This window comes from Zosterops lateralis (assembly GCF_965231275.1).
Source record: "Zosterops lateralis genome assembly, chromosome: 2".
Taxonomy (NCBI): domain Eukaryota; kingdom Metazoa; phylum Chordata; class Aves; order Passeriformes; family Zosteropidae; genus Zosterops; species Zosterops lateralis.
In genome coordinates, this window is record NC_139763.1 from 5,514,761 (window position 1) to 5,539,500 (window position 24,740).

Below are 24,740 nucleotides of genomic sequence, written 5' to 3' on the forward strand. Positions count from 1 at the left end.
CCACTGCCACAGCCACCATTTGGCTTTTAACAGCATAAAGTTAATTCCTGCAGAAAATCTGCATGACTTCAGGGAAAAAAAAAAAAAAACCACCTAGAAGCAAAAATGGCAAAACACCAAAGAGGGTGAAAAGAGGGAGAGAAGGCTCAGAGAAGTAGGGAGAAGAGGAGCTGTGGGAGGTGAAGGGAAACCTTCCCAGCTCCAGGGCCAATCTGGCATTTTGGCAGAGGTAAAGCAGCAGGTCAGGGCCCTGTGAGGACGTGGAGACAGATACACACAAGGCACCTGCAGCAGATGGATGGGACTGCAAGACAAGGGATTAATGGGGAAATAAAGCACTTGAAGGCTTAGATTTAGAATAGGTAAGGAAAAAAAAAGTTGATTTCAAAGAAATAATATTATCTGGTTTTATTTCTAGGCAAACTTTTTTCAAAGTGCAAAATCTTTCACTGATTTTTTTACACTTTCTGTCTCTTTCCCCCCATCTCAATCCCTCTGAAGATCTCTGCTGTGCACTGCCCAGGTCTGGATGTGCAGACAGCAGGCTGCAAGGAACACCGGATTTCTTGACTGCAGCAAGAAAAAAAGATTTCAGAGAGGCTGAGGGTTGTGCTCTCCCCGTGTCAGCACAGTGACCTCTGGGCTAGAGAAAGACATGGGGAGGGAACAGGGATGATGCCACTCCAAGCCCAGGCCAGCATGGAGAGTGACTTGAGCTGCCCTTTCCATCCTTAAAGCTTTTCCCTGGCCCTCTGAGCAGGGTTTGCAGCAGGGGGAGATCTCAGCCCGTGCAAAGCCAGCCTGGCTGAGCTGTGCCTCCACAGCAGCGGCTCCGAGGGCAGTGTGGAATCTGAGCATCCTCCAGTTACACCTTGGGAACAGTAATGAAGCTGCCTCTGAGCCACACACACACCTGAGGCCAGGGCTGGGAGGCTGAAGTGCCTTTTTCACTCCCTTGTAGCACCCTCCGAGGTAAGTAACATCTCACTGGGGCACTGCCAGGTCCCTGGACCCTGCTGGTCTCTAAAAGGCACATTCCAGGTTTGAGTGTATGGAGTGAAGAGTGTTGGCCTCAGCGAAGAGCTCAGGAGAGGCAAAGCAGAGCTGTGAAACCCTTGGTGTGCTCCCTGTGGTCAGGGGCACAGGAGCCTGGTGCTGCCCTGAGCTGGGCAAAACATTCCTCTAAGGCAAATGATGGAAAATCATTGTCTGGCACTGAAAAGCTTGGATTTGGTCTTGGGTTTGAAGGATTTGATGAGATAGGAAGATGCTTCCCAATAAGTTTTGCCCAACGTTGCCCATTGTATATTGAAATAAGGAGACTCTGGAAGGTTAAACCAACTCAAGGCAGTGATCTGCTGGGGCTGCACATTCTCTTTGATGAGTGTTATCTCCTTTCAGGCATGGGCTTGAACTGAGCCTTCGATTGCATCAGGCTTTTGTCATTTCTGAGTGCTCAGCTTTTGAAGATTCACTTCTGCATGAAGTTCTTGAAAAAGAGCAATAGTCAGCAGTTTTACAGGAAAGCAGTTTTTCCAACAAGTATTAATGTAATTAGGGAGAGGGGGATGTATGCTGGTGCTTAAGAGAGAAATTTAAATACACAGGGAATAGATAGGATAAGGACAGTGGAGAGGCAGGACTAGGATTATCACATGGATTTCAGAGCTTGTCTTTCTGCTGGCTGGAAAAACTGATCACATAAAAAAAAATAAATCGAAAAGTAGTGAGACTGTGATCATTGGATATCTCAGTGAGATCAAATCCTGAAATGCACCTGTGACATTGTCTGACCACTCCTGGAGTGGGTGATCACACTGGGAGAGCTCAGTATCCTCCTCTACAATCCCAAAGGTCCCATGTGCATCCCCCAGAGTGAGTGTCCTTGTTGTCCCTTTCCAAATGGCTGCATTTTTGTGGTGATGACCACCTTCCTCAGGGACCTGCTGAGGCAAACAAGTCACTCAGGACTGAATCACAGCCAAACAGGATTAAGGGAGTGCTCAGCAGAGCAGGGTATGGAGTGATGGGTCACTGAGGTCCTGACTGGAGCACAGGAGCAGTGGGTTGGTGTGGAAGGGCTGGTGAAGTGGGAGAAGCTGTAGCTCAGAATGGCCATGGGGATCCCCTGTGGAGTAATCTGAGGGATTGGGCTCTGGGATAGTTCACAGGACAGTCTGTGGGACAGACTGCAACACAGCCTAGAGGACAGGCGAGTGGATAGTGGGATATGGGATGGGCTGCAGCCCAGCCCCCAGGATAACTGACCCCCAGAATAACTGACCCCCAGGATACCCCTGCAGTGCCAAGGGCTCTCTCCTGAAAGGCTTCCAGTGCCTGCCCCAAGCTGGCAGAGGAGAGATGTGAAACAAAGACTTGCACTCCCCAAAAGAACCCCCTTGCTGCTGCCTCTGAGAGCTTTAGGAGTTCCACTGCCTTCATCCTGGAAGGTCAGCCCAGCTCTGACCCCTGGGCAGCTCTGGGACCAGACCAGCCCCTACAAATCCCCTTTTTGCAGAGCAGCAGAGCCCTGTCTGCACTCCCAGGGGCAGCCAAGGACAAACCACAGCTGGGAACAAACCACAGCCAAGGACAAGCCACAGCCAAGCCCCTTTGGCCTCTGCTGGGGTCAGCTTTGTCAGATTTGGGGTGGGCAGGGCGAGCAGAGGCCAATAAATGCTTTTGCAATCCATCCATCAAAAGCCCCGGAAAAGGCAGAGAGTTCAGGCTGGCAGGACGGGCTGTGTGTCCTCTGCTGTCCCCAAACTCCGTCCCCGCCGTGCAAGAGCCTCGCTGCTCCCCGGGGCACGGCACAGCCCGGGCAGGACAGATGGAACCGGCATCTGCTCCGGGAGCACCGCCGGGGCTTCGCTGCCTCCCCATGGGAGACGCCTTTGCCAGGAGACTTCTCCTCGCTCTCCCCTAAATAACAAATCCCTTCTCTCCCCGGGGGCGGCGCGGATGGCGGTGGGCGAGAGATGGGCTTTGTGCTTTCTTGGTGCTGATAGAGCTTACAGCGGGGAGAAAAAAAGAGCTTCTGTTGTTTTTCCCGTTCTGTCCTTGTAATGATGACGGGAGGGATGTGGAAATGGAGCTGCCGAGTTTGGATTGAGACGGTCCAAGCCGTGGTGTCTGGAAGGACAATTCCAGCACAGGGCACTTCCAGCCGGGAGCCGGTCACTGTGCGAGCAGCTCACCAGGAGAGGCACTAACTAATAATTACAGTCCTATTTCAGCGTAAAATCAAATTATATCTCTCACCACCCCGATGAAGGAGGGTTTTTCTCCTCCGCAGCCCCCCAGGAGGGACAAAAGCCACTTGATCTTGTGCATAAGAGGAGCTGGTCAGTCCCGGGGCCAGAGCCCGAATGCGGATGCCCAGCAGCTCCCACTGAGCCTCAAAGCCGAGAGGGGTTGTTGCTATGGGAATGGAGAGGGGGCTCGCAGGCAGCATCTGGAGCCTGTGCCTTTCCCAGCCCGAGGCAGCTGGATTTGGAGGGAAGCAAAACTAAAAGGAGGTGGCAGAGAGAGAGAGAGACAGAGGCACAGCAAAATGCATGTATGTTAGAGGAGGGACCTTCCCAGAATGAGAGTACAGTGGGATACAGAAGAGCGGGGACACCAAACTGGCAGCCAGCGGTGGCTCGGCTGGGTGGGATAAACCTGATTTTTCCGCTCTGATTGACACTGGAAACAAGTCCGGGGAGAGAGCCCAGCTGTAGCAAGATGGGATCTGCCTCCTCGACTTACCGGCCCAAATGTATTTATTTGGACATTGATGGAAGAATTCAAAAGGTACTTTTGCTGTTGTTTTTTGGTTTTTTTTTCACCAAGTGGCGTCTCCGGAGGCGGCTGCGGGCGGTGCTGGCCCGACCCATCCCCGGGACCGGGGGCAGAGCGGGCTCCGCATCCCTTTTCCAGGGGAAACGGGGGGATTCCTGCCTGCCTCCTGCTTTGCACACGGATGTTTATTGAAAGGGGAAGGGGAGGCTGGCAGAGGGGAGGGCTGGGCGCTGCCAACACTGGGTCTCTGCCAGCTCTCCCTGCCGGCGTTGGGGATCCCTCGGTTTTGGCTCCCGCTCCCGGAGCGGCGTCGCGCTGTGTTTACAAAGTTTAGCGGGGCTTTTCCCCCCCGAGGCAATGGGAGCGGGGGATGCACAGCCGAGCTCCCCGGGGGCTGTTTGCCCCAGGATTCCGGCCCTGGGCATCTCCCTCCGGCCGAGCCGAAGGTCAGGGAGGTGCCCGGCCCTTTGTGCCCGGCGGGGGATGCGGGGAGATCCCCCCAGCTCCGCCCGAATTGCCGGGAAATGCCGATAATTAGAACTTGGGGCGCCGTCCGCCTGCCGGGCTGGGTTAATCACGGCTCAGAGCGCAGGGAGAGCTGCGGGAGAGATGTGTCCTGGCTAAAGGGAGAGCCCGCCGAGCTGACAGCCCGCTGCTTTTAGGCAGAAACAATGCCGACAACAGTCTTTCTGCAAGTCTTTTATTTTTCCTCTCCCCTTCTCTTTGTCAGCAGCTCCTTGGCCGCAAACCAAATGCCTTTTCTATAACACAGAGCTGTGCGAGGCTCCAGAGCAAGTAAACTCTGATTTGCAAAAAAATTCAAATCTCTCTCGCCTTCCAGCTCCAAAGCCTCGCTTTTTGTTGCTTCTTTGTAAAGAAACAGCGAAGACACGGTGTCCTTGCCCTGCCCTGTGCCGTGTGAGGGGTGAATGGAGGTGACAGTCCCATCCCACCGCACACGCCTCCAATCCCCTCCATCCCTGCCCCGGGGACCCGCGGTGAGCGCTCAAAGTCGTGTCCTGGGGAACGAGGAGAATCCAGATCTGGGCCGGGTTCCCCAGAGAAAGCTGCTCCCTTTGATCCACCGTATTCGTAGCTTAGTCGTGATGATGATGGTCCCTCTGCTGCTGCGGGCTCTGCTGAGCTGAGGGCACTGATTCTCCTGTTCCAGGGTTTAATAAACTGGTTGCCTGGTGGTCCCCCCAAAGCTTGTATTGACTGGAGACTCCTGGTACCCTGTACAGTTCAGTACAAAAAAAGTATCTTTTGGTATTTCTAAAGGATGCTGAGTGTTTCTATAGATGTCGGCAATGCACAGTGTTTGTCATCTATGCTGGATTAAAAAACACAAAAAATACAGTATTTCTCCAGCCAGCCTCTGGAGAATACTTTCAACACTAAAGGCACAGGAGAGGCACAGTCATTCCAGCAAGAAAATTCAAACTCGGGCAGCATTAAGGGCGTTTAATCTCGGTAAATGTTATCTGTTTCTTTTGTCAGATGTAAAATCTTGCCTGTGTAATGTTTGGAAGGATTCCTGAAGTGAAAAAAAAGCCATGTAAATGGGGTTCACCCAGCGGTAAGCAGGGCATAGCTCAGATTCTCCTGCCTTCTCAGAACATCATTAGAAAGAAGCAGAAGGGAGGGGGGGTAAGAAAAAGCAGCAGCCCTTAATCTTCCAAGGAATGCAGCAATGGAGGCTTCTAAAGGGAACTCATTAAATCAATGCTAAGCTTCTTGTCAGCCAATAAAGAGGTACAGCTTCATTTTAACAGCGCTTGTTGAGTTTGAAAGGGCTCAGCTCCAACGGGAACTGGCCCTGCGATAGAACTGGGCATCCCACCCCAGCACCGCTTCTGGCTGCGGCTGTGCAGAGGCAATTTTTTGTGTCTCCATGGCCTCACCCTGAATTTCCACCGGTGCAGCCGCAGGGTGTGCTGTTGACTTTGGGAGAAGTTGTTTCACCTCGGCGCTGGGGTGAAGGAAGGGACAGACCCAGCCCAGGGACCCTGCGCCCTGCAGATGAGCAAAGTGCTCTGCAGCAGGAGAGTGGAATTAAACTAAGTAGGTTTGTGTGTTGGCAGCTCCAGAGGGGCACAGCAGGGAGGGCTAGAGGGACCTGGTGCTTACGAAAGAAGAGTTGGCTGGCTTTGAAATCCTTCCCAGGAGTTATAAAAATAAAGGAGGCACCCTCAGCCCAGTTACAAGCAGGACCAGGCTGGTGCCAGCACATCCCAGAGGAAGGGCTGAGGTCCATATCTGTCTCTCACAATTTCCTTCTGGACAAAGTGTCCAGCCCACAGCTGGAGAACTGTGTGGAGTGATGGATGAGCAGCTGGCTCACAGGGCAGGCACAAAGAGATGTGGTGGATGGGGTGACATCAGGCTGGTCACTGGTGGGGTTCTGGAGGGCTCCTGTGCTGTTCAACACCCTCATCAACAACCTGGACACAGGACTCTAATGAATACTAAATAAGTTTGCTGATCACACTGAACTGGGAGGAGCTGTTGGCTCCCTCAAGGCCAGAGAGGCCCTGCAGAGAGACCTTGATGAATTTGAGGGCTGGGCAATCACCAGATGTATGAAATTCAATATGAGAGAATGAATGATTCTACAGCTGGGATGGGATAACCCTGGCTGTGTGCATAGACTGGAGACTGAAGATCAGCACCCATAAAAGGGACCTGGGAGTCCTGATTGATAGAAATTTGAATATGAATCAGCAGTGCCCTGGCAGCCAGGAGGGACATCCCTATCCTGGGGGACATCAGGCCCAGTATGGCCAGCCAGGCAAGGGAAGGGATTGTCCTGCTCTGTTCTGGGCTGGGACAGCCTCCCCTTGAGTTCTGGGGACAGTTTTGGCCACCACAGCATTAAAAAGTCATTAAACTATTAGAGTGTCCCAGGAAAGACCATGAGAATGGTGAATAGCCTTGAGGGGAAGCTGTATGAGGAGCAGCTGAGGCGCCTTGGTCTATTTGGACTGGAGAAGGGGAGACTGAGGTAAACTGCCCTTCCAGAGGCACAAAATTGGCTTCACCAAAGCTGACCACAGTGTTGGGCTCTCCTCCAGTGGGCAGAGTTGGCTGAACACCTCTCCAAGCTGGGGTAGCTTTAGGAGGGACCAGCCCAGCAGACTCCACCTGTGGGACTCCAAGCTGGCAGAGTCATGCAGGACTTACGGGAAGGGAAAGGTCAAAGGTTGTGGGATTACAGCCACACTCCAGATCCAGGGCTCTGCACAAACCAGCTTCAAAGAGGTCACTTGCTCTTGGAGCTGAGTGAAAAACAAAATTCCAGTGTAACTCTTCCTATCCAGCACACACGTAAAGGGATGCACACCTGGGGGAAACAAGTGCTGCTCAGTTTATTTATTTCTAAAGGAGCTTCTTAGCCAGGAGTCCATCACCCACTTGGCTTGGACACACACCTCAGGAGCACCCTGGGGCTGAGCACACAGGGAAAACACCTGGGTGTGCCAGCCCTGCCACAGCTTGCTCTGCTGCCAGGCACAGGAGAAGACAGCAGCGTGTTGGGAAAGATGGGACAGGAAGGACTTATGGATATGATTGTCTGGTAAGAAATACTGGAGATGTAAAACCTGTGAGTGAAATAGAAATGAAAGCCAGCTTTGAGATGTGATCATGGCAGGCAGGAAGATGGTGATTAGCTGGAGATGGGTTGAAGGACAGAAAACAAAAGGACTCAAGGATGTAGCCCCTCTCCACCCTGCCGAGGCATCAGGAAAAAAAAGGTAGATAAGAAAAGTAGTCTTTAGAGTTTAGAATATAGGATGATATGGTAATATAGCAGTTCTCATAGGCTGCATGCAAAGTTTGTAGGTTTTGTATCTTGTGCCAGTTGGTCACTGTAAATTAGAATATTCAATACAAAAAGAGATTTAATGTATTGTAACAAGGTCCTCGCTCTTACCTCGCTCTTAACTCTCTCTTACCTGGCTTCTACCCCTTAGCTCTCTTCTATCTCTTCTACCCCTCTTACCCCTGTTAGCTTTTTTACCTCCCTCACCTCACACCCTCTCTCTCCCCCTTTTCTCTTTTGGGACTTCCCTTCAGCCCAGGCTGGTGGCTGAAGGCAAAGCCCTTTTTACCCACAACCCTTGCAATAAAACCACATGTTTCTAGAATATCTCAGGTGTGCAGAGTTCCTTGTCCCTGCCTACAGCAAGGCAAGGGGAAGCCGTGGCTGTGTTTCATGTAGGATGAGGTGATCTCCACAAACCAGCATGGACTGGGGTTTCTCCTAGTTCCTGGAGTGCCACTAGATGGGGTCAAGCACCCAAACCCCCAACATCAGTGGAGAGGTGCCAAACAAGCCGGATCTGGAGCCTTATTTTCCTTCATTTTCCTTCATTAACCCCTTGGCTGCATTTTGATGAAAAAAAATCCTGTTGAGTCTGTTTTGAATTAAAAATCCACCAGGAAAAAAAAAACCCAAAACGTTCCCCAGCTCATGCCCAATCTTTTTTTCCATGGAGAAACTACTGGGAACATTTTCTTTTGACCTTTGAGATTTAAATGGTAGCAGAGCAGAACCAGCCAGTGGCCTTGTTCCCAGCAGGATGGCTTCACAGCTCTCCTTTTCAAATGTCACAGGGTAGTGACTTTGCTTGTAGAGTTTTAAGGAGTTCCTCTGAGAAAAACGCTTGTTTCAGGAGTATTTCAGTTTCCAGTGTCTTAATCAACATCATATTTGTAACAAGTATGGAAAATCAGAGGGCTACAGAGCCTGAAGTAAGTGGAAAAAAAGAAGAGGAGTGTTGCCTTTGTCAAGGACTCTATGAAATCATATGAAATCACTCAGTGGTATTTTCCTCAGAAAGCGAGTAAAGAATTCTGGAGTCATTTTGCTGGTTTATTGAGTCATTCTGGATGTTAAGGAGAAAATTTGCCTTTTTTTTTTTTTTTCTTTTTTTTTTTTTTTTTTTTTTTTTTTCCCCTCAAAGAAATGCATTGAGTTCAAACTTTCTGGGTGCCTACTGATCTGACTCATGTTGGAGGACACTGAGCCATCCACAGCCATTGCTCCCCTTGGCCTGAGGTCCCCAACAAATGGGACAAGGCTCAGAATGAGCTTTGGTGCTGTGGTTGTTGCATCAAAACATCAACGCGCAGGAGTCGCTTCTGTCACTTGAGCTTTTCTTTTCAATTACAGCAGCAGCATCTGTGGTATAAATGCCCCGATTCCAGCAAAGCCAACAGATTTTTCCAAGGCTCACCAGGCTATTTTTAACCTGCAAAACTGGATTCATATGAAAAAACAAAACACAGCAGAAAAAAATAATGGCGTGATGTTCCCTTCAAGGCGATGAAGTATTTTTGCATCCCGATGACTCTTTTCAACAGAGCAAGGCAAGCCCATGGACCCCATCCTGTGTCTGCTTGGACTGAGGATTTAGGGGAACACCCTTTCAGCTGCCAGACACCAAAGGGGTGCACAGGATGGGTGTTCATGGCAGTCAGGCATGGACACCTCTGTGGGCTGCTCTGTGCCACATCCTGCTTTAGCACAGTGAGGCAGAGGAATGTTTTTGTGGGATCAAGGCCATTTTCTTAGTGCTGGCAGACTCTGTGGCTGTGGGAGGGTAAAAGGTGGCACAGCCTGAGTCTGGCCAGGTCTCGGCTAAGCTTGGCTTTCTCACTTTAGCTGGCCCTGGTGAGCTCGAGGTGGCTGCTCCTTGTTGTTGTAAAGCAGCACAAAATGAGCAGCAGGTTCCTTGAACTCTGTCACATTGCAGCACATAAATATTTTAAGGAGTAAAAATGCCTGTAACCCATGCTTTTAAAAACATGAAAGATAATGTCACACATGGGCTTCTCTCTCCCCTACTCTCCTTTCTCCATTCTCCCCACTGGGGGCTCCTCAGAGCATTTAGGGGGCCAAACCATAATCCCAGCACAGCTCTGTAATTCCAGCCAAAATTCTTCCATTCCCATCACCCAGCAAGGCTTGTTTACTGCTGTTTATCTTTGTGAAGTCACACTCAGTGTATTATATTTATTACAGTTTATGTTCACACTAGTCCAGACAAAGTGTAAGTTTAACACTCTCAGCCTAACACTTTCCTCCCAGGTAACTCTGGCGTTACCTATGGGTTCAGACCAGCCAAATATAGTTTATTCTCCTCATATACAACTCTTCTGGCTCCTCACAAACAAGATAGAATCATCCTGTTTCTAGAACTGATGCCTTCAGTTTTAGCTTTCGTATTTTCCAGATTCTGTACTGCATGGGTGTGTAACTCTGAACTTCATACAGAGTGTTAGCAAGTTCTCCTCACAGCTTAGTCAGACAAAAAAGTCCTTTTCCAGCCCAAGAACCAGGACATTGATGCAGATTCAGGCCCAAAAAGTATAATCAGTGAATTGAGGAGAGGAATTAGGGAGGATGGGACTTCATAACCTGAAGCTGTAATTGGACAAATTAACCACAACATGTAAATGAACCAAAACTTATATCATGACCCATCCTTCATCTTGGGTGTTACCTCTGCCAGGCTCTTGTACTGCCCAAGGTGTATCCTTTGAAAGCCTTTTTAATAAATACCTACTTTATTCCTTTATCACTGTCTAGCCTCTGTTCTAGATGGCCTCTCAAGGCATCAGAACCTTCCTCATGAACTTGCTTATATAGATTTTATATATATCTATATAAAGATATAGATATATAGAGATATAGATATGTAGAGATATATTTAGATAGATAGACAGATAGATAGATAGATAGATAGATAGATAAATACTTTCACTGGTGTCTCCTCAAACCTGCTTTTCCTCACTCCATTAATTAACATTTTCCTTCTAACAGTCCTCTATTACCAAGCCAGTTCCAGTGTCAGATTTTAATCGTGTGAGCAGCTTGGAAACAACAGCTCCACTCACAACCACTGAGAACTTGCTTGGTGCTAAAGCATCCTTATTATCCAGTTTACAAAACATTTCAAGCCTCCTGCATTCATGTGCTTCAGGATTAATTGCACTTGGTACTCCATTAGCAGAAAATATGTGCCCTTCTTGTGTTAAGAAAAGCCAGAATATAGACATTGGTGTTGTTGTTAAAGGTGAAAATAGTATTATGAAATGTTTGTATTTCTGCTGCAGAGGATAGGAAACTTCCAGCCTGACCCCTCACAATCAGCCTTGCTGGTTCCTGGTTGTGTTCTGCCATTAATAATTAGTCCTGACAGATGGAATATTTGCAATATGCCCCTCAGTATAGTCAGTAGGTTGCACAAGTCTCTCTTGAATGTAATCTCCCTTTTTCTATGAGCCCTAATGACTCTAAAAATGACTGAGATCCTTCTTTGCTCACAGTAAAAGAGCTGTCATGCTGCTCCTCTCAGTGGACAACCTGCAAGACTGTCCTGGCCTCACACATCCATGAGAAGACATCTTTCTTTCCTGAAGAGAGGAAAAATCTCCTTTTCCCACAGCTCTCTTTTCAGGGATGTTACAGAGGTGGGAATTGTGACTTACCACATGCCTCATGCCTCGGGATCCTGGTACGTCAGCTCTGTCTGGCAGCTCCTGTTCCTTAATTTAGGGCAATGTGTGTGATCAGGAAACGAATGGGATTCACCCCAGTTGACCAGAGGCATCCCAAAAGGAGTGATGACTGCTCCAGCAGAGTCATGCAGGTTCCCCTGCAGTCACTGGGGAGGCGGGTGGCACCTCCAGGGGATGATTCATCCCATCCTAAAGGGGGTTTTGGAGACATGTGGGCTAATTTGGACATTGTCCTCCTTTTCTGCTGGCAACAGAGGGCACCTGGCAGAGAGAGACACTGGAGAGATGCTGAGCCTGTGGATGGTTAAAATCACGTCAGGCAAACCCCACACTTACATTTCGTGTTGAAATGAACATTCCCAAGCCACGTCCCTGCCCAAAACTGTGTGAATCAGTAGGATTACAGAGCTGTGGCTTTTGGGATAACAGATCTGCCACACTTCTCATCCTCTATCAGTGTTTGAGGAGTTCGGGGGAGTTTTCATTTTTTGCTCAGACCCTCCTCAGGCTGAGGGCTCTCGTGTTTTCTCCCCCACACATGGACATGCACACATGCACTGGGTTTCTGTTCTTCTCTGAGAGAAGCTCCCACTGTATCAAACAGATGGCAAATCTGGCAGACTATTTTTAATGCTGCCTAACATTCGAGGCTCAGATAAATGAGTAGTTTTCTGAATATCAGCTGTTAATTAGTGTGAGAAATAAAAAAAGGAGTTTGGGTATAGTTGGGCTGATACTATGTTTGTATCCCAGTTTAAAGAATGGGAAAGCAGGAATATTTTTAAATATGGGATTTTAGGAAAAGTGTGTTTTGGATATTGGGGACTGTGACAAAGAGGACATTTATGGATTTTTTTGAGGAAGACCAATTTAATTACATGTCAAGAGATATGAATTCCTTCTGGTGATCCCTACAGAGGGATACCTTAGATTTCTGGATTGTTCTTCATTTTGTTATTGACAACAAACACCTCTGGAAAGACAGGGAAAAATCACAATGAAAATTTCACATGAACCGTCTGCCCGAATAGTTCAGAAATCCTCCATGAAAGCTGCTCTTACAGAAACAGCAACAATTTTTACCAGTCCATGCAAGATACAAGACTGAGTTTTACTAGAATCTTTTCTAACAGAGCATCCCTCATTCTCATTAGTGAAAGATTGTAATTTAGATTGTTAAAACTCTGCAATTTCAGCCCTGACTCTGAACATTGCTCACTGAGCTGAATGAAAGACATGACCAATTGCTAAAGTATTGAAGACAGTAGGTTGAAACCAGAAGAAAGGAAGTAGAATGGGAAACTGAGGGTACACTGGCTTCAAAAATGTTTTTACATTATTTATTTAGGAATTTTACTAGAGCAAAATAAAAATAATCAAACAGAAGTTAGTCTTGGAAGAATATCCAATTACAGACAGCAGATCAGAACATGGTAATGTTCTGGACAGAGTTTGCTGTTTACAGAGAGGATTAGCTGTTCTGAGGATCAAATATAGAACAGAAATTGGATTTGTAAGCTGTGTTTTTACCTATCCTATCTGAAAGCAAAATATAATGTGATTAGTTGTAAACTGGTAGGCTGCAGAGTCTGTACACAATGGTCCTTTAGTAAAATCTCCATCACAGTCCTTAATCTAAACTCCTCTCCAAATGGGAAAGCCAGCCCAGAGCTGCTCTTAATCCCTGCTCTTCCCAAAAGGGTTTTCTTAATCCTTGTCCTAGGCCAGAGGTGGGTATTGTGGATTAAGAGACAATGGCTTCTTATTTCAGAAGAAAATGTTTTAAAAAAATGCAGAACTGTTTCCAGGAAGGAAACCAGTCCCACAGAGTCAGGCCAGGAACCAGGCATCCCCATCGAGCCATGCTGTCCTACTTTGCAGTCCCTGCATGCCTCATCAAAATGTTATTTCCACTCCAAAAAGCCTCAGTTATTATTCATTCTGCCTTTCCCCCATTTGCGTCACGTTGCTTTCCAAGGCAGACAGAACATTGCCCACTTAAATTGAAACGGCTGCTCCTTGATCTTGATGGAAATTCCTTGACACAAACAAGTTAAAGTTTCAGAGAAGGCTGTCATTTTTTTCATTTTTTTCCTGTCATTTTTTCTCTACACATGGTAGAATCACAGAATTGGGTTGCAAGGGACCCTTAAGGGTCCAGGTCAACCCTCTGCAATGAGCAGAGACATTTTTAAATCGATCAGGTCTCTCAGAGACTCATCCAGCCTGGCCTTGAATGTTCCCATGGATGGACCATCCACCATCTCAGAGGTTTTGATAACAACAGCAAGGACAGACATATGAAATCATGTTAAGTCTCAGGGGGAAAAGAAAATCTGTTTGCAGATGCTGCATGACTTTTCAGGAATACAGCCTTTTCCTCCTGGCACAAATCCAAGGGAAATGCAGTTAACAGGGTTTATATGTGGCTGATTTTCTCCTTGGCAATTAGTCATCAGTCTGCAAGCTGAAGCAGAGGCCTCTGTTTCCCTTTTCCCACGTGGTTTGTCACTGCTGTGACTCTGCTCAGACATGATTTCAGTTCTGCCTTTGCTTTCAGAAATTGAGTGTCTTGTGTTGACTGGTCTTGCAGGAGACTTTTGTGCCACCAGGCAATATCAGAATCCCTGTATCCTCTTTTTCCTCATCCTTGAAGCTTCATCCCTGGGGTTTTTTGGGCCGACTTGCATGCCTATGCACTTTTTAAATGTGTATTGTGAGGAAACCTGGAATTTCATTACAGGAAACACTTTACATGCACAATCTTAACCCCAGCTGTCAGAACTGCTGTGGTCTCCTGACTTTGGGTGCAAGATCTCAATCTTCTCCTAAGCAAGGATATTTTACAGCAGGAGGCATTAATGCAGGGGCTGAAATGCTGGGAGACACATCTCAGCAGTGATTTCTCACCCACAGGGACCTAAGCAAGATTTCTGTGGGTCAGAGACAGCTGAGACAGGTCTGAAGGGAGATGAAATTTGTGGATCAGACCCCCAGACAGTGCCAGAAATGTATGATCACAGAGACTCAGGCTGAGCAGCAAAGGTTTTGGGACACCTGCCCAAGCAGGGACATCTCCACAGGGCTGGGTGAGATGTTCTGTCCTGCAGCCAGAGCCCAGGCTGCCTGTCCCCAAAGCTTCAGGTCACAGGAGAGCCCACGTGCCCCAAAGTGTGGCCACCAGCCCAGTGTCCCCACGTTGCCTTCCTGCTGCTGATGTGCCCCCAGTGCTAATGGACTCTGGGCAAATAGGATTCCTATACTGTGCTGGAGCCATCAATAGTACTCAGTGCTGTCCTCCCATCCTCTAAAGCACATCCCAATTGTGTTCCATCAGCACAACTGGCATCGACTTTGCTGGGAACACGAACCTGTGGACAATAACAGGAACAATTGCACGTGGCTACAGAACATCTGAGGCTGGCTGCTGTGTTTTGGAGCAGAAGGGAGATGCTCAGAAAAGCTCAGTGGGCTGCAAAAGACGGAAACTTTAATAGCATGTGCTTTTTGATTAAAAAAAAAAACCCAACCAGCTGAGGACAAGCATCCTGAGATGAGTACAAAACTGCAGTGGGTGATTCACAAGTCCAGTTTTAGCAAACATAAGTAAAAATGCCAAGTATGGAAAACTGAAAAGCATGTATGGAGATGGCTCATGATCTAGTATCACAGCCTTTGTTTCTCTTCCCACTCTTTCACTACTGCATGGAGTAAAAGGAAACATTAAAATTCATCCTCAGTGCGTTGAAAGCTCCTACTGCTTTCTGAGTCAGGCCACCTTGCTTACCTTTAATGTTGGCTAATAATTTTTTTATCTTTTTCCTCTCTTGTCTGTCCTGGTCAATAACAATTGATTTCCAGAATAAGAAACCTCAATACCTGAAATAGCACTTCTGGCAGATCACAAGCCTTCAGCCTCTGTTCAGCCACAATTAACATCATCTGCCCAGTTACTGCACGTTTTACTCTCCAATATTCTGCCAGCCAATTTTAGCAGCTCTCAGTCTGTCAGGATGCTGGGTTCTGCTGGGAGCAAGATTTCAGCCCTCCCTGAACTCCATTGGCTATGTTTTATTGCTTTGATTGCTTCTGTGCTTTAATAACCAAGGGTCAATGACTGGGCAACAGAGACTTTCAAAACACACCCATTTCCCCAGAAGCAGTGACTACCTGCCCCAGCAATTGGGTTTTGTGTAGATATTGCCTGGAGTAATTTCATGTGGGACAGAGCACAAGGAAGGTGGATGTGAGTGTAGGTGTGGGTCACACCCACTTCTTGAAGTGATCTTCTTCATCCTCTTCTCTGCCACAAAACCCCTCAAGAGTAAGAAGGCTCCTCCCCACCAGTGGAAACTGAAGGCTGGAGCTTTGCTGAAGTGTCAGTGCACCACCAGGGCAAACCAGCCTGGCCAGGACTTGTTGTGCTGTTCAGACTGTTCTGGTCCTTCAGGCTCCCATGCCCTGACCTCTGAGCAGACTGGCAGCACAGCACACCCTGGGATCACCCATGACTTCCCCAGTTCTGGGGCAGAGGTCTGGCTGGCACCTTGTGACACCTCCAGCCAAGGAGGGATTTCCCCTGCACTCTGACAGGCACCTTGGAGGAACCCTGTCACACCAGTGCTATGACAATCTAGGAATTAAAGCACTTGGAAGTCAAGGCTGACAGAGTGAGGCTGCAGGCTTAATTAGCTCCTGGCACCTACACCTTTCAGAGGAGTCTTTAATTAGATGATGACTTGTTATTTTTCCCCAGCGTGGTCCTCGCCTCACTGAACACGGCTGCAGCCCCCCTTGCCTCCTCCCAGCTGTCATCCCAGCTCACACATTCCCTATTTCCTGGGCCACCAGCCTCGAGGCTGATCTGTGGACATGCACATCCCTCATGCCTGTGATGAGTGGCAACAGAAACCCTGCCTGAGAATATGGGGTGGTTGTGGGGGACAGAAAATCACATTTCCAACATTTGCGAGGAGAGGAGAATTTTGAACTTGATGTCCTTGTTCATCTGCAAAAATGCAAGTTTCTTGTTCCTCCTGCGTTCTGCCATTAGGTCAATCCCCACAAGTGCCTTCGAGCTGCTGCATCCTGAACCAGAGGCTCTGTGGCTCTTCCTTGTGGGATGTGAGAGGAGAGGGCTGCAGTGCTGGGCAGGGAAGCTGCCCCTCTGCACATCACTGCTCCCCCACTGCCAGCCCCTGCAGCCCATCAACACCAGCAGCCTCTGGACAAACCATCCCCACTGCTTGTTGCTGTTCCTGGCTTTAAGAAGGAGAGTCTGGCTGCAATGAGGCATTTAATTTCTATGGCAGGTTCAAAGCCTCCACCACAGTCACTCAAAGGAACTCAGAGTTGCTCTGAGAAAAGGGGCACAACACTGGCAGAGGCATTCAAACCCAAACTTTTATTATCATGTCTATACTTTCTTTTTATTCCACCCACGCTTGCTTTTGTCACTGGCAGCAGAGATACTTTTCAATGGCTATGTTTTCCCCAATAAATCCACTAGGAACAAGATTTTGATTTAGAGCACTGGAAGATTTGTTAGTGCAACATGCACCCAACAGAGGAGATGTGGGTTTGGATTGGAAGCAACCTCAGGGACCTCAGTCACAAGGACAGACATCCTATAAATACTGCATTTATTGAAATGGGACAGTCCTCATGCAGAATGCTGCTGTTGAATTCTTGACTGTTCTTCTTTCAGAGGCAGTGTGCTGCCTCTGAATCCAACAAGACATTAAATCTGGACTCCTGGGTTCTGTTTCTGGGCCGCCACTCACCCGTGATAAGATACAGGGCAAGTAATTTAACATAAACAAGCTTCAGATTACAGAGTTTAAATACTGCACAAGGGCATAGTGAGACTGATGGGAAGCACTATAATGGTATTATTAAAGTGTTTTTGCACTGTAGAAGAAGCTGGGAGGACCATGACCTACAAGTCCATGATGGACACAGGAGTCTTGGGAAAAATTGTGGCATGGGATTGTGTCACTGAAGGCACAGGAATAGCAGGAATAGAAAAATAGGATTAGGGCGTGTGCTGCTCAGTCTTCTCTGCATTGAGGATTCCTGGTGTGGTGTGGAAAGGTGGGGGGATGAAGAGGTGTTTGGGGAGATGGAAAGGTAACAGTGGCAAAGTCTGTAATTCCAGGTCTGGCTTCTGACCTAAAACATCTGACAGTCAGTAGGAATTTTGGCACAAGCTCTGCTCACTTTAAATGTAGTATAAGCTGCTATAGTCCAAAAAGCAGTGCCCTTTTATACCATCCCAGAACCTGCCCAAATCTGGCCAGTTTTCTTCCTAAATCCAGGCTCTTACACTCTTAAATTTACAGTTGTTGTCATCCTGTAGCAACACAGCATTTTGAGAAACCCCATGCTCTCAGCTCACACACGTTATTACTCCACTTCTGAACAGCACTTGGGTCTCCAGAGCTTGCTTTCTTTATCAACAAAGACAGAGGTATTACACAGGAGTAGAGAAATATTCCAGCTCACAAATCAAATCAGATAATTGAAATCACAGACTGTGCCTTAAAATTAGCCCAGTGCACGCCTGAACAGGATTCATATCTCATTGGGGACTAACCATCCTATCTCTTTTTCTTCATTTTTCTCCTCTGCTGCTGCTGTTTCCTTTGGAAGGTGATCTTCAGTAAATACTGCAATTCCAAAGATATTATGGACCTTTTCTGCATCGCAACAGGATTACCCAGGTAGGTCTGTCATTTGTGACATTCATTTCACTTTTGTCTCTTTCCTTTGAGAACAATTTAAAGACAGGCCCCAAATGATTTATTTAGCTGCTCTTCAGGCTTGTCTCTCGTTGCAGCCTGCTGGAAGAAGAAACTGGGGCAATCAAGAGCTGGAAAAGTGTGGAGGCAGGGAATTGAGCCAAACTGGTGTTGGCTGCACGTGAGGAACAGAGTGGGAGAGAGTAGAAGAGAGGAGAAATAATCTAAATTAAAAGCAAGTGAAGAAGCCCAGCCCTGAGTACACACAGGTTGGGCACACCTACCACTTCTATCTCTGTACTACATTTTTGCCCATCTTGAGTGAAATGCAACCACATGTTTGGAACCTGGTTTTTAGGGGGAAAATGGAGCCAACAAGAAGCATTGCCACTAGGAAATAAGCTTTATCCTTAGGTGTTTTAAAATCTAATCCCAGGTATGGGATTGTGGGATTGCCAAACACAAAGCACCCCATCTGAACCATTTTATAGACCATAAATATCTCCAAATCCATTGCCCAGAACACATATTTCCTAATCTATGTTGTCTTGCAAAGTCCATGTATCCCTCCTGCTGTAATTTTCCATTTGGGAAAAATCCAAATAGTATTTGTTCCCTTCTACCTTAAGAACAGTGTCCAAGTGGAATCTCAGTGTTGAGAGGGGTCCAGGGTCATGGATGGGTGTGTGGGAGAGGCTGGGATGTGGTGCAGGGTGGCACAGTGTAACATCCATCCACCTATGCATCAGTCCATCCACCCATCCATCCATCCATCCATCCATCCATCCATCCATCCACCCCTTCAACACCTCCAGGCAGTGGAGCAGAGGGAGGAAGCCCCAAAATCATCTCTAGAACCCTTAATCACCTCTAGAAGGGGGAATTTGCTGTCTGCATAAGGACCTCGAGCAGCACAGGCTGGATGCAGAAAGGCAAAGTCTTTATCTCTGCACACACAACTTTGCAATACTGGAGAAGTGCAGGAGAAAAATAAGCCAGTCTTTTAATAGTGGTTTTATTGCATGACACCAGCTCTGGGGATTGAAAGATAAAACTGAATTTGCATAAACTGCTGGGCAGAATTAATGCCCTTTGCTGTTTGTTCTATTTCCTCCCCTTTGACATTAGAGAGGTTAATAACTCTCATTTCCCTATGATGTCAAATACTTCCACTCCATCACCCAGGAAACTTTGTACAGCAGTTTTAATCATTCATAATCAGGGTGTTCACTGCATATTTGGCATTTTATTTTCATCATAAGATTTTCAAAGGAAAATTGCATTTCAACCAGGATCCTGGAGCCAAAGTAAACCTCCAAGGTTTACATGTAAGTCTATGAGATCACCCTTAACACAGTATTTTAAAAGGAAATTTTTTTCTACCCTATATTCAGCAAGATATTTGTTTTGTTTGTTTTGGTAAATGAGTAACTAAATAATTTCAAGACATTCATAGCACCAAAAGTCATTTATATGGTATGAGTCAATATGTAGCTGCTGAGTCAATGCATCACAAAATACAGCTTTTTAATAGAAATTAAAATTCAATGAGCCAAGAGAATAAATGAAGTAGCAGGGAGCAAGGTCTGCTCTGAGATCAAAAATGATCACACTTCACATTTCACATGGGTGAAGCATCAAGCCTACCCTGTCCTGGGCTTTGACTCTTTCTGCTCTGAGGTAACAGAGGTGCCAGGCCTAGAGCAAGGAGACAAGATTCATCTGCAGGAGAGAAGATGGCTGTGCAGCAGCACAGAATTCCAGCTGGCATTTCTAGGTCAAATAATCCTCTTTGGGACTTGCTTTTCAGGAACACGACCATCTCCCTCTTGACAGCAGACAACTGCATGGTGTCCATTGATCCCACAATGCCAACAAACACAGAGAGGTAAATCCTGCTGCCACCTGCTCCTCCTAAACAGGCTCATGCCCTGGGGCAAGGGAGATGGTTGCCTGCAGAAGCCTTTTTTTTATGCACTGGGAGGTGAGCAGCTCCCCAGAAGGAAGGGGATGGCAGTAAGAAATGTCTGCTGGCCTATAACACGAGTGCTGGTTTGGAAGATTTTTACTTGTTAAAGCAGGAGCAATTGTCTGAGGGAAAAAAAAATAAAAATGCTTTTAGGTGTTAAGTGTAGAACTTCTGCTCCCTTCCTTCCCTGTTTGCTGTTAAAGCTCTGTTGTTCTCCCACTCCTGATTGCTCTGCTAGGGCACAACCAGCAGTTTACTTGAAAAGCAAACTCAAAGCCTATGATGAGTTTAGGTCTCTTCATTGCTGGCTTTGGCCCAGCATTCATTATGACTTATCACTGCCATTGCTCTTATTGACACCATGTGGTGGAGCCCCAGCTGGGAGGGAGCTCCTGCACAGGACAGTGTATGAACACAGAGCAAAAAGATGTTGTGGCTGCCCCTGGATCCCTGGAAGTGTTCAAGGCCAAGTGTTCAAGGTTGGATGGGACTCAGAGAAACCTGGGATGGTGGAAGATGTCCCTACCCATGGCAAGGGGCTGGAACTGGATGATTTTTAAAGGCCTTTCCACCCCAAACCATTCTATGGTTCTAGAATCTGTTTCTAGTAAATCACTGGGTTGTGTGTTCAGAAAAAGTGCCCATTGCTTATTCAAAATCACAGGTTTTTAAGAGATCTTAGAATATATTCAGATATTTCTTCCAATTTCTCAGGGAGTACAGATGTGAAATACAAACTGCATTTGGAGTGTTGCTCACATCAACCCTCTCTGACTCTTCCAGGTCTCCATACAAAGTGATACCAGTTGTGACTGAGCAGCTCTCAGGTAAAATTACCCTTTTGAACTGAATCTAATAAAGCTGAATTAACTAAAACTGAATTTGCAAACATCTGCATGTGGAAATTACGTGATGCAAAAACCCAAAGATGTCAGTGTCATGGTTGTAGCTGCAGCAGAATAAGAAGAGTTTGGTCATGGTGTTCTGTAGGAAAGCTTAAAAAATGTGCCCAAATTTCAACGGATTTGAGGATCAGGTGAATGGCTGAGTCCAGGGGACTTTCCCAGTGCCTGGCTCTGGTCTGACTCAGCACTCCTGATGCCCTGGGGAAAGTCTTGCATGGAGCAGTGGGGGTTTTTCAGTCAAGACAAATGAAAGCTTGTCCTGCAGTGTTTTGTTAAACCTGCCCATTCCTCAGCAAAGCTCTGCTGGGAAGCTGAACACAACATCTGAGCCTCGTGTTATTTCCAGATGGCTGAGGAGAGAACATAATTTCTGTCGTGGGCATGGTAGCTCGAAGTGTGATAAATATTTAAATTCACCTGACAAGATGAAGGAGGGCCTGGGTGAAAGAACACATCTGGAGCACATTTCCAAGCCACAGGCAGGGCTGAAGTGCCACTCCTCCCACTTCTCCTTGCCTGCCAGTCTCATGCTCATGCTCAGGCTGGTAGCTCAGACAGTGGAGCAGAACTTTGCCTTGGGGCAATTCCTGTGAGCATCTGGCTCATGGTTTCCCTCATCTGTGCAGCTGCAGCTTCTCCTGCCACCCATATCAGGGCAGCCTGAACATTCTGGAGCCACAGGAGCTGCAGCAGGAGAGGAGACATCAGCTGGGGACACTCCTTGGAGCAGCCAAATGGGAAGATAGGAGAGACAAAGGGCAAGAGGTTATGGTTGTGCTGGAAACACAGAGTGCACAGGCAGGACAGGAGTGAGACAGAAAGCCTGGGGCTGGAAAAGGCAGTGTGCAGGAGTGGGTGAGTTTGTTGGGATAGGAGAGATGATGTTTTGGTGGTCCCACCTCATCTTCTGGCTCAGGGTGCTGAATTATGTATGAAAACAGAATTTCTGACAGCAGTGTCCTCTTCTAGAAGGGGAGGCACAGAGAACTGAGGCTGTTCTCTGAGACATCTGTGTTGGCAGAAACATCTGGAAAGGAGGATGTGGGGAAGACACAGAGGCAACAGCAGGGAGACTGTGTGTACAGGGAGCAAAGGTGAGCAGAGAGCAAAGAGAACACAGAGGGTAGAGAGCAGGGATGAACCTCCCCACAGTAAGACTTGTAAGAAGCCATAAACAGGTCAGTGATTGCCAGAAGGAGGTAGTCACAGCCAAGGGACACGTGGCTGAGAAGGAGAAGAAGCTGCCAAACGATTTCCTTATTGTGGCAACCCCTGGTGCAGCAGCATGGCTCTCCTGGGCTGGGAGTACACTGTTTGCCTTATCACCTGAGAAAAGGTGGGGTGGAGCCCCAGGCTCTGTGTCCCAGCTGGTGTGAGCAACCAGCCTCCAACTGCCCCACGACAGAGAAATGGGGCCAGCAGGGCTCCACCAGGGAATGCCACTGAGTTATACCAGCAGGGAAGCTGATTGAGGGGCTTTCTAGAAAATGGACTCCTTTTTGAATGTCTTTTTTTTATTCCCCTAACACGAAGCTAACAGTATATTTTTATAGGACCGTGGATGACTTTTCACACTCTCCCAAGGCCCTCATTTTTCATCCCCAGCTGACAGCACATGGCTCTGCTTTGTGCAGAGCACAGCTCACTGTGTCAGCAAGATCTCTCTTCACTCCCTGCATTTCATAAAACAAGGATTTCCAAAGTTCTGAGCTGAAAAGGGCAAGAAAAATTCTGGCCATAGATTGTCAAAACATAAGACAGAGTCTGCTATGGAAAGAGGGAGAAAGTTGAGCTGAGTGTGATGGAACTAATGTTCCTTGGTATCTTTTTCTCTTTCACATGGCTTGTCATTAATCTTAAGCATTTCTGACATTTTGCTGACAGTAGGAAGAATAAACAGAGTGGGAAATTGTTCCTCTTCATTAAAAAAAAAAAAAAAAAAAGAAAAAAAAAAAAAAAAAAAAGCAACACACCAACCCAGCTCTGTTCTATTCTTCACTTCTCAGACAACTCTGTCTGCATGATTCTGCTTCCCAAGACAACTCATCCAAATATGTGCCAAAAAGGGGGTCACTCCAATTTTCACAGTGGTGGGAGGTAATGCACCTCTTTTCAGCACTCTCCCAGGCAGCTGCAGAAGAATGAGACAGGGAACAGAGGCTGTAAAAGGTGGGACTGGGAAATATAATCCTTCGGGAGGAAAAATATAAGCAGTGGCTTCTATCCAGCAGAGGAGATATCCACTGGAGTCCTGCTAAGGAACAGTTCTTCATTTCCTGCCCATAGGCATGGGAGAGGGTTGGAAATAAAAAAAAAAAATATTATTCCAGAGAGTGTTGGATGCAGGAGCAATCGATGTGTTGGGGTCAGTTGTCTGCAAGTGTGAGGGTTAGGGTCAGGGTTAGGGTCAGGGTTTGGGTCAAGGTTAGGGTTAGGGAAGGCCTGAGCTGTCTGGCTCTGAGCCTGTGAAGCTGCTGGATCACAGCCTGTCCCTCCTCCTATGGCCCTGGACCAGAAGACACTTGGCTATTCAAGCAAAGCATCAAACCCCCTGTGGCAAACCCTTTTCTGAATGGTTTTTAAATTTGCAAACCCATTGAGTGAGCATCCTCTCCCTCCCAACAGCAGAAGGGCTCTGGTCTGTGTCTTCCTGGTGAAACTGGCTCAAAACTCACAAATTGATGGTTTTGTTGTTGCTCTAATTAGCAGGGTTCAGGCACCTATAGATTTGGCAGAGGTGACAATTAAATGAACAAACCCTATTAGCAACACCCTCTCGAGGGATAAAATTAAAGTCTGTTTAATTCCTTATAGTGCAGAGAAAGGAGCTGTTGTGGAGGTCAAGTCAGCCTGACCCACTGTGGTCCTGAAAGGCCAGGAAAACATTCAACAGGGACTTTCCTTCTGCTCCAAAGTCAAGACAGCAAAGACCAGCAGTGGCTGCACTGGAGATCTGCAGGGATGATTTTCCCCCTGGATGATTTCATACCCGAGATCTTGTGCCAGTTTGGTATTGGTGAAACGACAGAAGCTTGTCACTGTGCCTAAATCTTCTTCTTCTGGCATATCTCCCCTCTCCTTTCTTGTTCATGCTCACAGCTCAGGCAAGACTGAGGAGGGAGAGACTGGGAGAGAAAAATCCTCCTCCCACATGCTGCTCCTTGCGTGCATCCCACATGGATGAGTGCATTGGGATGTGACTTGGAGGTTGCTCACCTGTTGGGCAATTTGCATGCAACAGCCCAAATTAACCTGAGCTGTGAATTACATGAATCTGGGGCTCAGTATGGCAGATTCATGGGCTTGGGTTTGAAATTTACCCCTTCCCGAGGCTTTTGTCCACCTGGCTGCTTGTGGGTTTTTTTAATTGCTCTGCCTGCCTTCATACAAGCAAACCACAGAAAGTGAAATGCAGACAGAAGCCTGAGGCAGAGGCAGAAAAAGCATTTGTGAGAAACAGGGCAGGGATTCACCAGCCTGATGCTGGCATGGAAAGGGAGATGCCCATGCCCTCCCAGCCTTGCTTGGCCAAAGCAGAAAAGACAGAGGGAAGCCAAGCCACTCCTCCCAACCCCACGGACTCCCTGCCCTCAGCCTGTTGAGGCTGCCAGGGTGGCAAAGGGAGCCAGGGAGAGTGGGAGGATGGAGGTGGCTCCCTGGCCCTGATCCCAGAGGGTCAGAGGGTGGAGGAAGAGGCACTGCTGAGCAGGGTGGTGCAAGGCAGAGGGTGCCTGCCAGTGGGTAATAAACCATCTGTGCCAGTGCAGGGTCAGGCTCTGAGCTGAGCTGCTCAGAGTGCACCTGGTGCCAGTCTGG

General features: G+C 47.5%; 1 protein-coding gene across 1 annotated transcript in view; it reads left to right on the forward strand.

Moving 5' to 3' along the window:
- Positions 1-3,609: 3,609 nt before the first annotated feature.
- PDE9A (phosphodiesterase 9A) overlaps positions 3,610-24,740 on the forward strand; it is a 51,988-nt gene continuing 30,857 nt past the window's right edge. The window contains exons 1-4 of the mRNA XM_083855420.1: positions 3,610-3,795; positions 17,962-18,032; positions 19,861-19,938; positions 20,803-20,846. Coding sequence (XP_083711546.1) covers positions 3,727-3,795; positions 17,962-18,032; positions 19,861-19,938; positions 20,803-20,846 — 262 coding nt within the window. The 5' untranslated portion in view covers positions 3,610-3,726. The remainder of the gene's footprint in view (positions 3,796-17,961; positions 18,033-19,860; positions 19,939-20,802; positions 20,847-24,740) is intronic.